The sequence below is a fragment of the Melanerpes formicivorus genome, unplaced genomic scaffold, assembly GCF_026170545.1.
Source record: "Melanerpes formicivorus ecotype bairdi unplaced genomic scaffold, bMelFor1.0.p_v2 SCAF_12, whole genome shotgun sequence".
Lineage (NCBI taxonomy): Eukaryota > Metazoa > Chordata > Aves > Piciformes > Picidae > Melanerpes > Melanerpes formicivorus.
The window spans coordinates 20,382,465-20,397,274 of NW_027142364.1; the positions used below are offsets into that span (position 1 = coordinate 20,382,465).

A 14,810-nucleotide genomic window follows, 5' to 3' on the forward strand; every position below is an offset into this window, starting at 1 on the left:
GCCCCTATTACAAGAGGGATATGGAGGTGCTGGAGTGTGTCCAGAGAAGGGCCAGGAGGATGAGCAGAGGGCTGGAGCACCTCTCCTATGAGGACAGACTGAAGGAGTTGGGGCTGTTCAGTCTGGAGAAGAGAAGGCTCTGAGGTGACCTCATTGTGGCCTTCCAGTATCTGAAGGGGGCCTACAAGAAGGCTGGGGAGGGACTTCTCAGGATCTCAGGTAATGATAGGACTAGGGGGAATGGAATGAAGCTGAAGGTGGGGAGATTCAGGCTGGAGGTGAGGAGGAAGTTCTTCACCATGAGAGTGGTGAAGCCCTGGAATGGGTTGTCCAGGGAGGTGGTTGGGGCGCCTGGAGGTGTTTAAGCCCAGGCTGGATGAGGCTCTGGCCAGGCTGATCTAGTGTGGGGTGTCCCTGCCCATGGCAGGGGGGCTGGAACTGGATGATCCTTGTGGTCCCTTCCAACCCTGCCTGATACTATGATACTATATATTTGGTGTGGGTCACACTAATGCATTAACAAGAATGCTGCAGCTGGAGAACAGAGGCGTGCACTGATTTTTTAAATGCTACACTGAATTTCTAAACCTCTTTTTGGGATGAGAGAAGTAGAAGATGGGAAAGTAATTTTCAAAACCTAAATCACCTAATGCCTTCTGTGCATAGTTCTTGCATTTCAGAAGAAATCTACAAAGCTTCATTTTACAGTCGTTCAGAAGGGAGGCTATGCAACTGCAAGTTCAGCAGTGTTATCAGCAGGCCAGAATCATTTCAGCTTATGTGCCCACCTAGCTCCAAGTTAAAAGTAACTACAAAGACATGTCCTAGCTTCCAACAGACCAAAATCCATTCTCTAACTTGCACCACTCAGCCTGCAATTCTGGGTAGACCCTGCCTCAGAAACCAAGTGACATTGCCCATCTATTAGATGATGGTATGACACAGAATTCAGCAATACCATCCTGAAAATGCAGAATGACATCTTCATACTGAACAGAAGGGCAGCAAATTGGAAGAGCTTCCCTTTATCAGCAATGATGAACAAAAGATTAATGCAATCTAGTGAATGAACAGTCTGGTAATGGGAAAGGATTAGAAGCTCCCTAGCCTTCCTGGATTTGCAAATCCATCAAATCAAGCCCTTGTCTGGGGTGGGAGGGGGAACACCAAAAAAAACACCCCCAAAACTAATAACAAAAATCCCCCACAACATTGAAATTGAAAAAGAAACAATCTGGAGCCTGTTCATAATGCCACCCTCAATGAACTCATGGAGCACTTGGATAGGGCACTCTGATGTTAACCATATTCCTGTGCTCATTATTTATATGTGCATGTGTGTATATAAACCAATAAACCTCTTTTCCTCATTCCAATAACATTTCTGAGTATTAAGAAACAGCCATTTATTTCTTGAAATACAGTATTCCCCAGTATTTTGCCCACAAACATGCATTATGCATTCCCTGCTTAACCAATCTGACCTGTAGCTGTGCTTATTTGTTACCTGGTAATCTCATCATCTCCAAGCATTCCTTTGGGAACGGGTGAGTATCGCCCTGGTGATGCTGGGGGCAGGGACTGCCCCAGGTAGGCAGAAGGAGTGATATGGTTATCCACTGGCTGAGAATAAGCTTCAGAGTGGGGAAAAAAGAAACCAAAACATTAATGCAGTAAGAAAAAAGAGCTGGAGGAACTAAACCCAAGTACTATAAGGAGTACCTTCTATAACCAAAATATACCTCTTGTAGTGATGCATTATAAATACCACAGCTGTAAAACACTGTCTCATCTACACATTGCCCAGTTTCCTCACACTAAGCCACTGAGAAAACTTTTCAGCTTGACTACTATCCAAAACCCCCTCTTTTTTAGAAACAGACACTCTGGACAGCTGATGCCCACCAGCACACTCTGGTGACCTATCTGTTTCTAAAGCTGCTTTTTAACTTGACTAACATCAATTAAGAATTTCTATTTCTTAACGTCAGTATGTCAAGAGCACCAGTGAACAACACATCATTTAATGTTACACCTCTTCCAAACTAACAGGCTGCCTCTTTCTTCTCAATGCTTTGACTCACAGCACCCTAAAACCTCCAGAATCCTCCAGAGGCCATTCTGACTAATAAGTCTGAACAGGGAACGATGATACATTTCTCACACACTGAAGAAAGCCATCTTTAACAGCACAGGTGCTGGCAGAGATGCTACCATGTGCTCAACACACATCAGAACACAAAGGTAGGATTTTTCCAACTCCTACTCTTCAAGGTAAGAGGTATCAATTTACTGAGAAGCATAAACAAGCTAGTGTAAAAATAATTCAGTCATATGGCATGGGTCAGTTGCCTTATTCACAGGTTCCCAGTAAAGAGTATTGAAAGGATTTAATCTAACCTCTTCAGTAACTGGCTGTGAATCCTGTGCATGAAGTGCATTATGTTTTACCTGAACCACAACACACACATTACAAACACTCTGTTTGGTAGAACAGTTGCAACCCATGTACACCACACTTTCACCCTTCTGCTCCCTGCAGGGATTTGAAGACCAAAGATCCCATGGCTGCCCCAGGCACAGTACGTAGCTTCTATGCACTGGTAACAGATTTGGACAGTTGACTGTCAATTTTCAGGCTCTCTTTTAGCCACATTGGGTCTTGGCAAAAGACTGTCACAATGACTAGCAAACCACATCACAATATTTACCTTTCAAGGGGGGAAAAAAGGCAAGGGGGGAAAAAAGAGGTACTTCAATGCAACAATGTATTTTCACATCACTGTACTTGGTTTGGCTAAAAGCAAGTGATACTTGAAAACAGGGCTACTGGACATAAATATTTTGCTTTTCCTCAGACACTGCATCATGATCAGAAGTGCACACACCATCTGCCACACATTCTTGGGGTTTAGATTTTGTATCCTTTATTCACATCACTAAAGCTCAGCTCTGAAGCAATAAAACAGTTCATTACTTCAGACCTCTGGACTGTTCCATGTCAGCACTGGCTACATCATTTACTAAGTTCTACATATGCTACTTAGAAAAGTCAGGTGCCCTCTCAAAGCTGGTATACTCAGCCTGATGGAAGCAAGCCTACAAGGCATAAAAAGGCTCTCCATGGAGCTCCTGCAAAAAAAGCATGCCTCCTCCTTTCCTAAAAATGTTTTAGCTGGAGATTATATCTGAAGAATATTCATGAGGAACATGACAGAAATAAAAGGGAAGCCATCACTTCCTGAATCCTAAATCAGGTCTAAACTTCTGTTCCCAAGTAAATATTATTACTGATGTAATTCATAAAGGAACTGTGGTAGGGCTGACCAGCCAATCACATGCACAAAATGAACTTGCTTGGACAGGAAAAGCCAAAGATTCTCAAGGGGAAATTCCATTTCCAAAGCCACCCATCTTTGTGCCATCTAAGGCATGATAAGGCACTGGTGTCTCCAGTGAGGACACTGAATATTCTCAACGCCATGTGGAAATGCTTTACCAACACACAAAAGAAAACTACTTTAAAATTGACTAGGGGTCAAAGGTGCATCATTAATAATCTCATCAAAGGAGGCCTGTATTGGAAGCTAGTCCTCTGTCTCCAAAGCTCTGTAGACACTTTTCTGACTCTGATACTCTACAACATGCACTGTACCAACTGTGTTGGTGCTTTAAAATGCTGAGTTCTAGATGTTCTCAGCAATGTTGCAACTGAGTAACTTGAAAAGCATTTATACCAACAAGCTACTGGACATTTATTCCAGGAACCATTTATAAACCCACATTTATATATAGATTACTGGGGCAGTTCACATTCCCTGCTGACTTAGTACATAAGACAAATGGCTATGACTACCAAAGAAAGAAATCCAGGTGGCTGCCAACGGTGCTAGTCAGCTGGGTGGCATTGGTCCACAGCCCCGTATCGCTTACAGTGCTGTTGTTCCTCTCTGTACAATGATCATAGGGGGGGTTGTTGAATTTTCATGTTTCCTATACAGGAAATTCTTGGGTATCAGTGCCTCATACTGGATGCTCACAGGAGAGTAGGACTCAAATGGCAGTGTGCTCAGAAAGAAAAAATCTATCACCAACTGTCCTCCTCTTGAGCCCCAAACTGAGGATGGTAGTGAAGTAGCTGTTTACATCAGCACTCCACACTTGAAGTGTTAAAAGGAAAATCTCACAGAAGCAATAGAAACAGGCATAACAAGAATTCCAGACCCTTAAGTGCTGTGCTCAAGCTTTCATCACCCATGCATACATACATACCAATCTCTACAGCTACAGCACACATCCATGAGCTACTTTTTCCCACATTGATTCCCTGCTAAATGCTGTGGTTTCAGACAGCTCCAGCTCTTTAACAACATTAACTCCTCCAAAGGCAGCCAGAAGCTGTGCACTCACTCTGATAAAAATCAAATGACAGAGGTCAATTTTCAGCCCCCAGGTACACAATGTTGGAAGGACTTGCACTCTCCTCAGTAAAGACTGCCATCAGTCAGAGCCTCAGAAACCTCTTGATCCAATGTCCCTCGATTCAAAGGCAATAACCCCAAAGAAATATCGAATTATTTCATTATCTCTATGGATGCTGTCTTACTTTGTGCCCTCCAACCACCATCAAACCACCTGACAGGAATGTACCCAGGTCTGGTGCTCTTACTACAGGAGTTCTTAAATAAAGAGGTTTTGCAGAAATCCTAGATACTGACATTTGGGAACCTGGTCCTTCAGTATTATTAGCTCTGCATTTTAAGTTCTCATCAACAGAGAAAGTGAGTGAGTACTGTAATTAAACTAGAACAATTCCTAAAAGAAAGCCTTAAAGATGACCAGCTTTGGAATTTGGTGTTTTCTGGGCATTTCAATGCACCACCACCTTCAAAGAAGTTAGCATAGAGAGCAACCTAACAACCTAATTTCACACAAAGGACAGGATATTGGACCGCACAGGATGCCACTGTCTCTCAGGTCCTTCTTACAGGGACAGCAGCCAAATGGAAAGAGTCTTGCAAGAAAGACACTCATGGGCCAAAAGCAAGACTACATGTATGGCCAAGATCTGCCCCCTCCTCCTCCCAGTTAAGCTCAGGAAAAAAACAGGGAAGCAGAATGGAAAAAGATGAAAGGCAAAAAAAGAAAGGGGAAAAAACCACCACCAGAGAAAGGGGGGAAAAAACCACCACCAGAGAAAGGGGGGAAAAAACCACCACCAGAGAAAGGGGGGAAAAAACCACCACCAGAGAAAGGGGGGAAAAAACCACCACCAGAGAAAGGGGGGGAAAAACCACCACCAGAGAAAGGGGGGGAAAAACCACCACCAGAGAAAGGGGAAAAAACCACCACCAGAGAAAGGGGAAAAAAACGAGAGTCAGAACATCACTAACCTCTACTTGAAATACCACTGTTTTTCTCTCAGTTCACAGGATGCTGAACACCTGGCACAGTGCCTTATGCTGCTCTCCACAGCCTTCAGGAGAACAAGGCCCATCAAGAAGCCATCAGAAATCACTAGGATTAGGCCACATTAGCCATGGAAACCCACTAAGAGCCCTTGTTGCTCTTAGATGATGTTATTGTCTTCAGCACATAATTTTTGTCAACTTTGTTATATCAAACTTTCACACAGTATAATTTTTAAAGGCTTGAAACTGTTTGTACACCACAATGAGTTAAGCTAAAGCCTTCAAGGAAAACATAATTCAGTCACAAAGACAAGCTGAACTTACAGTTTGTGATGTCAGGAGGGGCATAACTGTCATTCATGAACATGCTGGTGGGTTTTGCAACTTTCAGATAAACAAAGTCAGATGTGTTTTTTAAGGCAGTCACTGCTTCTTCATGAGTAACTTCTTCTAAGCAAACACTGTTCACCTGAAGAGAAGAACACAAACTTTCAACAGAGAAAACTGCCCATTTTCACAGCACCATTTCCTTGCAATATCAATTGTTTTCACCCCACCAGTTGGCAGCTGAACCACAACTTAAGTCATGCCCTTACTTTCCCTCAACAGGGAAAGGAGAAACCAACAGCAACAACAAAATCAGCTCTTACTTACAGCTAAAAGTTTGTCTCCAATCTGAAGTTTGCCATCTTTATGAGCTGCCCCACCTTCAATGATTTTGGTTACATAGATGCTGTTGTCTCCAGGTATATGCTGATTTCCTACACCACCAGCAATACTGAAGCCAAGACCTGCTTGAAAACAAAGTCATTGCTCAAGAAACTTTTCAGCAGTGGATTCAGGTTCTCACAGAAACAACAATGCCACTTGTGTCACACACACACAAACTGAAAAAATACTAGGCATGAAGTCTCAGTGAACTCCATGACTTTTCAGAAACTTTTGGGTAAGTAACATTTACAGAAAAGCTAAAGCCATTTACTCCATGCCTTCTGCAAGATGCACACAGCAGAGCTACAGAATCACTACTGATATTTAAAGAACGATTGCCCAACCTTTCCCCATACAGAAACACAACCATACTTTCTCCAAACAGCGTTTCATCTCCAAAGATCCTCTCTAGATGATTAAATTCAGAGGCAGCTGAGATTTCATTACCTTATTTTTTCAGTATCTTATTTTCCCATGATTCTGGCGTTGCCTAACGCCCCATAAGCAAACCACTGCATGCTCCATACGCAGAAACCCCTCGTTAACTCTACCCTCCTTGCAAAGGAGAAGCTTTATGCATCCCACATACCTTTAGGGCCTTTTACAAGTTTGATTTCCACTATTTTTTCTGTGACTGGTTTTCTTCTTTTGACATACAATCGTACAATCGATCCTGCTTCTTTCAGTGCTTCAACTGCTTTGCTGTGTGTCACATCACGGACATCCACCTCATTTACTCGTAGAATACAATCGTTAACCCTAGAGAGAGCAGCAGTCACGGTCAGCTGATGGAGCAGACACATTAGGAGCCCAATACATTATCTACAACACACCAACGTACTTGCTGGCACATTGTGATACATGGATTTCATTTCAACATCATATTAATGCAAGACAATGCTCTAAAAATTAAGTATCAGTGCTTAAAAATAAACCAGAGGCCAGTAGATAGGCTTTTCACAGGAATATTTTGGTAACAGCCATAGAGGACACCACCTTCCGTGTGTTTCGTTGGAACAGAGCTTGGGACACAGGACCTTTTCCTTAGTGCTATAAGACAGAAATTAACAATTCAGAACCTAGAGAGGGTATACAAGGAGAACAAATCAGTTCTCAGCCTTGCTATGAAGTCAGTCTCCATTCCTGCTTTTCACAAGCTGTTTAAGTGTTGGCCTTCCACTCTATTTAACAGGCTGCTGCAGTAATAATGAGGTCTCATTACACTAAATACAATGCCCGATGCACCTGTCACCATGTTCTGCCAGATGAACCTCTGACAACAGCCAACGAGCTAAAATGAAGCCTTGAGATAAGCTTATTAGGATTAAAAATCATAACACATCAGGCATTTGGACCAAAAGTGATAGGGCAAGTTCTGAACAACAGAAGAGGAAAAAGCTGGTCCTAAAAATCAGATGTGTTTTGTCACACTGAGTGATACAGCAGAACAGTTAAAGACTGTTATGGATTAGAAAAAATAATTTATTAATGCAATTGTTTATAGCTGCTAACAGTGCTCTCAAATAAATGTGCAATTATCACCTGCTACCATTTCAAAATGTGGCAGCATTTTCTCCCTAGGAGTTAAGTAGCGATATCAGGCCACAATTAAATTTGGTCTACTCAAATTTAAACAAGTACTCAATTTAAACAAAAAGTATTGCTCTGGAGGTTATACCAAGCATAAAAGAGAGCTGTGGAGCTCAACTATCTTACAGACCAGAAAATGTGCATATAGATGACCAAGACTTTGTACATTGAATTAAGGACTATACAATACAGTTAGGAACAAGTTCTTTACCATGAAGCTAGTGGCACACTGGAAAAGGTTGCCCAGGGAGGTGGTTGAGGCCCCATCCCAGGACATATTCAAGGTAAGACTCAACAGGGCTCTGGGCAACCTGATCTAGTTGAGGATGTCCCTGCTGACTGCAGAGTGGGTTGGACTGGATGACTTTTGGAGATGCCTTCCAACCCAAACCATTCCATGACTCTATGACATGGCCTAATCAATTTACACCACCCAACAGAAAACAATTTCACTTAACTTCTGATAACTGCAGGTTTTAATGGGCAGGGAAAAAAACACAAACATTGCTCTTTCTTTATAAAATATCTCTGCAAGAAAAACTTATGTAAAATGCAATGCAGCATGACAAAGCTACTGAAACTAACAGAATATGCTCTATCATAATAAACATTCAACAAGTCAACACAAAAAGTCATCGTACCGTAATCTTCCATCCTGTGCAGCTGCACCCCCAACTATAATTTTTGTAATGAAAATACTTGAATCATCCCCAATATGTGGGTTGTCTGTACCACCTGCAATGCTAAAGCCAAGTCCTGAATTTCCCTAAAGGCAGAGGGGAAAGAAAAATTTTACACATCTGTATTTTGGGGAAAAAGATATTCTAGTTTATCTGTGTGATTCAATATGGAACCAAATCTACATGATCTTTAATGATTAAAAAAGAAACATCAGAAGACACTTTAAGCAGTATACAACATATAATCATCTCTAAGATGTAATTAATTTCACAGAAGAACACCAGTCATTGTGTACCTGTAAGAGAGACAGTTCCAACCCCACAGCTTTCTCAAAGAGAGCTTTATACAGGGAGCTAGATCTTTGAGATTATTCATGTAACTATTTGCTCCTCCTAAGATTACTGGTGACAAATTATTTATTCCAGATGAGCCCCCAAGTAATTAGTGTCACACATGTAATACAGCCTCACAAATGCAGAGATTCAGGCATTTTCTCTTCAAAAGTTCCCTGCCCTTACTATCAGCTGCAAGACCTCCTAACCCTCTCAGCTGGGGGCACTGCAGATATCAAATACAAGTGCTTTTACTTTTTCCCCTCCCTTTTTCTCAACAGTGCAGCCTAAGAAAGGAAAGATGAGATAGATCTCAACACTGTAAACCGAATCAATGCAAATGCTCTCAACTGGAAGTCTGATTCTCAACATGAAACAATGGTATAAATAAAAGCCTCTCATAAATGGCAATATAGGAAATGAAACAATAATTTGTGTTATTACTCTCTGCAAGCCTACATAATAATATTAAATGCAGTATGTCTCAGGGAGATTCTTCCTGCATTTTAGTCCTAATGGTCAAGGATGTTAGTAAGAACTTCTATTCCTGCTCCAGCAACTGGATGCATTTTATTTTCTTTACTTTAGGTTAAATAATAAAGAAAACAATAAAGGAAATAAATAATAAAGGAAACAAAGGGGGGGGGGAAACCCAGAGTAAAGATTGTTTTGGATTGCCATTTAGCAGCATGCAGAAGTCAACATTTCATATTAAAGTATCACAAATCCAATCTAAAACAGAGTACAGAAAGACATTTAGCATGTTACCCTTTCAAGAGTAATTTCTTCATATTCATAATCAGCGTCCGTGCCATTGACCTATAAAGAAATCAAAGTGAGATTTAGAGCGTTTTACCCTTCATGCAAGACACTTTGCCTGGCTGCTGGTTCACTCCCATCAAATCTCAGCTGATTCACAGGGACCACTGTGCTCAGAGAGCACTGCTCTGTACATCAATCAGACACTTTTTTCACAAGAGTTTAAAAGCTAAGATTTCAGACAGCACAGTGCTGTGTATGCAGACACTGCAGAACAGGGGCCTTCTGCCTCTGACTGCCAGAAAAGCAAAGCCCTGGAGATTTTCAGACCACAAAGCAAGAGGTAATTGAGAAAAAAGAAAAGAGGTCATGGGGCAGAGGAGAAATTGTCTAGAAGAACAGAGTAGTATTCCCAAACTGTTGGTCCTCAGAGAAGAAATACCCAGGGCTGATGCTTTACACCATTTCTCACTAGAAATGGGTGAGACTCTTCTAAGGCAGCATTTAACAACTGTTCCATTTCTTATTTATCACGCTACATACTAAAGATCAACAAATTAAAACACCACCAAAAGAAGAAGACTATCTTATGAAGTTAGGTGAAACCCTCAAATTCTAGAGGTAAGCTCCAGCATCCTCAAGTTAAAAAGGATAGCCACGTTCTTTGCTGCCTACAGAGTCAAAGAAGTAACAAAGAACTAAATGAAGAGAAAACAAACAACATTACTTTCATCTTGAATGTAGTTAAGAATTTGCTATGAGGTTTTTCATCTTGGAACTCAAATGTTGATCTTTGAGGTCCCTTCCAACCTTGGTGATATACTGTGATATATACTGTGACATTTTCCTCCACAAACAACTACACTATCATCTATAACATGCAGCTACAGGCAATTACCTATTACAATCCTTTTAGGAGTAAATATTTATGAAGAAATAACATTTATACTATTTTATTTTTAATCATCCTGTCTATTCTAAATATATTCTATGTATCTTCTATATTCTACTATTCAGGAGTTAATAAATATACCATACATAAATATACAAGAAAGCAGTTTTCCAGGGAAGAACTAAAAAAGGGCCTGAAATGTACTCCAAACAAAATTAAGATCACACCAACTTTCTTCCTCATGTTCATTTAACAGACTTAAAAGCTCTGAAACCTGGAGATGCTTTTGCAGGCTGCCTAAAATCAAGCTCATTTATCTCTCACTACAGTTCTTCTCCAATCTCTAATTACATCTTCCCTTAATACAACAGAAGCCACATCCACTGCAGACATAACAGATTATTATCTTGCTGCAGTACCTCCAAATTTATTATGTCCTCTGTAGTTTGTTCAGTGGAAAAAGATACTGTGGTTGTAACACATGATATTTCTCCATTAAAAAGGGAAGAGGTCCTGACCCTCTGAACACATGAAACTGTATCTGTTACTACAGCAGCACAAAAGAAGCCACTGTGACCAAGAAGTTTTTACCTTGGCTTAGTCCTTGAGCTATTATCTACGAGCACAACAACAGGTGCTAACTGAACCAGTCATCCTATATTACAGTGCCTGGGAAATGCTTTGCTCATGACTGGTCACTATGTGCTGCCTTTTTTTCCCCCCCCCACTCCCCCTTTTTTCTTTACTAAATACCAAGGACAATTAATTATTTCTCCATTCATTAGCGTTAGGCTAAACAAAGCCGACCCTAACATACTTAAGTAGTCTCTGGTTTCCACGTACAAAACTCTGCAATCCAATTTTAAAATGCAATATAGATAAACAGGAGCAAGCAACAACATCCAGAATTATCTTTGGCTTCAGCTCAGTTGCATAGTCCCTTTGTCTTGACCTTTCTAATTCACCTCTGAATGGATTTTACCTAACAACCAACATTAGCAGAGACAGGAGCAAGGACACATCAGATGACAACAATCACTGTCCTACACTGTCTTTTGCAAGGTTTAAACTGTTCTCAGATTCACTAAGCCAAGCTTCAGGCTTTACTTGCAGAGGCTTCTCTTGGACAAAGGAAGTTATTTACAAATGCTTTTTTTTTTTTTAAATGGAAAACCAATTAGGAGTTCAGCAGAATTTGATCAGAGACTTTTGTAATGAAGCTCCTTTCTCTTGTGTGGTTATCTTGTCATGTGCTTTGACTTTGAGCTCTGTTTGGATTTCCTTGGGCTTTTGCAAAAAGTTACCAAAAAAAAGTAAGTTCTTCTTGGTGAGATGTTTTACAACCCCATTCCAGTTCCAGGAGGGAGCGTTTCCTCAGATTCAGATAAGGGAAGCTGTTCTTGACCATTTGTTTCTTGATGACTTGCTAGTATTGCATTTTGCTTTATAGGCCTTTCAGTAGAAGAGACACTTGACCGTTTGAAGGGTTTGGTAGATTCACAATGCAGTTTCCTCACAAGTATGATTTTACATCATTTATCACTTCAAAATTCCACTAGCTGCTTCTAAACCTAGAAGGATATTCCTTTATTCAGCTTCCTACAGTGACAGAGTAGTTTAGGTTACAGACAGTTCTGGGCTTGTTTGTCTGGCATTCACTGCAAACTGCTCATTTGGATATAATTTTGAGTAGCAGTTTGTTCTGCTAATGCTGTTTTCTTCTACTGTTACTACTACTGACTGTCCCCCATGTGCCTCTCAAATGGGGCCTTCTGAAACTTGAATACATATTTATTAATCACTGTGGTTCTTTGTTTAGTTTGTGTGCGCCGCGAGACACCTCACCTTCAACGTGCTTTTCTAAACCCTATCTGCATCCCATTCATTAGAGCCACACACTGCAGGCTACTGCTGTGATCTTTAGGTCAGAGGCATCACTCAGGGCTGTCAATTCTGTCACTGCACTAATCATTTGCCTTGTGCTTGAACTGTTAATTCAAGCTGTTGTCCATCTCAGTTATTGCAGCTCCTTTCTAGCAACATTGCTAAATTAGGAATGCTTTAGACAAGGACAAGATTGACTCTTTCCTTGTTATCAGCATAAAACCACTGGCACAGGTGGTAACAAGCAAGGGGGATGTCACTCCAGGAGGAAAATTCACACCTGAAACCTATGCCAAACTTGCATTTCAAAGCCTCTGAAGTCTCTGCAAGCGGTATTCCTTGTCACAAAACACACACTGCCAAAATCAAATGGCAGCCTCCACATAAGAGCACTTAGTACCTTAATGCTGCCAACCCATTTTTGGGAACATTTAGATTAGAGCACTAAAATTTTAAGCACAGCCACTGCATGAAGAAGTGGTTTTGTGAGAAGTGCAATGGAAATGGCACATTAAATATTAATGCATCTGCCTGCATAGTTGAAAAAAAATACTGTTCTCTGAACATGGAACCTCTGGAACCTCAAACAACTCTGTTTTGCACTGTCACACACTGGTACTCTCACAGAACCTTCCACCTGCAAGCTTACAAGTGGGGTTTTTGTTGTTGTTGTTTTTCCTTTCATAGAACAGATATTTAAGGCTTTCAACCAACCATTAGGACAGCAGACAAAAATTGAGCCCCGTCAGAGGGGCGAACCAGGTTTTGTTAAACAGTAACACCAGACCTCCACACCTCCAGGCATAAAGCATTCCTCTAAAGTGCTAATGGAAAGCATGTGCAGGCTTACGTATGTTGGAGCCTCCAAGGAGTCTGTGTTCACGAGCACTGGAGGGGGATTTGCCTTTAACAAAAGAAGAAAAACAAATCATTACAGAGCATAAGAGAAAGCAGTGCTAATGACGACTATGCAACACTTAATTTGTTGTCCCTCTGTTCAAGGCCTAGTGTCAGCTTGAGAATCTGAAAAGTCCATCTTCTGAAATACTTGGTTCTACCCTGAACAAATGCTTTCATACCACACCACCACACTCTTCCAAACTTCTGAGCTCCGCTTTTATCTGAGTTCAGTATACTTAGTTTCTCTTTTTCAGAATGAGAAACTGAGTCATGCTGCCATTTGACATGACAGCAGTGACCTTAGTACTCTTGCTGGGGCATTCAGAAGTCGCTTTACCAGTCGTATTTTAAACCAAATGTTGGTGGATTTGATTCCTTTTTCTTCCTACTAGGAACACTTCCCCCCACCCCTTCAAAGCTGCAAAGCAGAAACGTTGAGAGCTACAAAACTATGTAAGAAAGTATCTACAAAACTGACTTCTGAAAGCAAATCCACAGCAGACACTCAGACACTCATCACTCGAGGGAGGTGATCCTCCCCCTCTACTCAGCCCTGGTGAGGCCCCACCTGGAGTACTGTGTCCAGTTCTGGATCCTCTATTGCAAGAGGGATGTGGAGGTGCTGGAACGTGTCCAGAGAAGGGCCATGAGGATGAGCAGAGGGCTGGAGCACCTCTCCTATGAGGACAGACTGAAGGAGTTGGGGCTGTTCAGTCTGGAGAAGAGTGAGGTGACCTCATTATGGCCTTCCAGTATCTGAAGGGGGCTACAGGAAGGCTGGGGAAGGACTTCTCAGGATCTCAGGTAGCGATAGGACTAGGGGGAATGGAATGAAGCTGGAGGTGGGGAGATTCAGGCTGGAGGTGAGGAGGAAGTTCTTCCCCATGAGAGTGGTGAAGCCCTGGAATGGGTTGTCCAGGGAGGTGGTTGGGCCACCATCCCTGGAGGTGTTTAAGCCCAGGCTGGATGAGGCTCTGGCCAGGCTGATCTAGTGTGGGGTATCCCTGCCCATGGCAGGGGGGTTGGAACTAGATGATCCTTGTGGTCCCTTCCAACCCTGTATTATACTATGATACTATCTACCACACAGCAGCATGTCAGAAGTTTGTTAGGGATTCACAAGCCATAATAAGCTGTCAGACCTTATTGCTACAGAAATATGAAATAACTTAGCACCCCTGCTAGCCAGGAGCTGGTAAAATAGCCTCCACTTTCACTCTCTAGTTTATACTGAGAGTCTTTCCTGAAAAAAAACCAAATGTGGTTTCAGCTGAAACAAAATCCCCACAGCTGATGGTGTTTGTCTAAAAAGCCACAAAACAAAACAAACAAAAGACCTCCCACCAAGTAAAGGTGCAGATCTACCCCAGAGTCCCAACGCTTTCCATGGTTTAAGTTCAATGGGACTTGCAGGTGTACAAACCAAAGTTAACCTCCTTATTGCTTTAAATGAAGCTGAATTTTTTTCCCCATGTTTAAAAATTAAGATATTCTCTACCCTCTTGGGTGTTGTGTTTTTTTTAAAGAAACACTCTTCTGTGTGTGGAAATTCATTTAGATTGAACAGGCTGCAATAGAAGCTGGTAGTAAACTCTTTGATTTAGTTTCATTACCGTGACAACAACATACTCAGGGTTTTTAAAAGCTCCC

General features: G+C 41.5%; 1 protein-coding gene across 17 annotated transcripts in view; it reads right to left on the bottom strand.

The window, feature by feature from the left end:
- The window catches only part of DLG1 (discs large MAGUK scaffold protein 1), a 161,957-nt gene that overhangs the window by 45,234 nt on the left and 101,913 nt on the right, over positions 1–14,810 (bottom strand). For all 17 annotated transcript variants that reach the window (XM_068145601.1, XM_068145595.1, XM_068145602.1 and 14 more), the window contains 7 exons: positions 13,111–13,164; positions 9,494–9,544; positions 8,354–8,478; positions 6,712–6,881; positions 6,066–6,202; positions 5,736–5,880; positions 1,508–1,634 (listed from right to left, as the gene is read on the bottom strand). In XM_068145601.1, the coding sequence (XP_068001702.1) occupies positions 1,508–1,634; positions 5,736–5,880; positions 6,066–6,202; positions 6,712–6,881; positions 8,354–8,478; positions 9,494–9,544; positions 13,111–13,164 (809 nt within the window). The remainder of the gene's footprint in view (positions 1–1,507; positions 1,635–5,735; positions 5,881–6,065; positions 6,203–6,711; positions 6,882–8,353; positions 8,479–9,493; positions 9,545–13,110; positions 13,165–14,810) is intronic.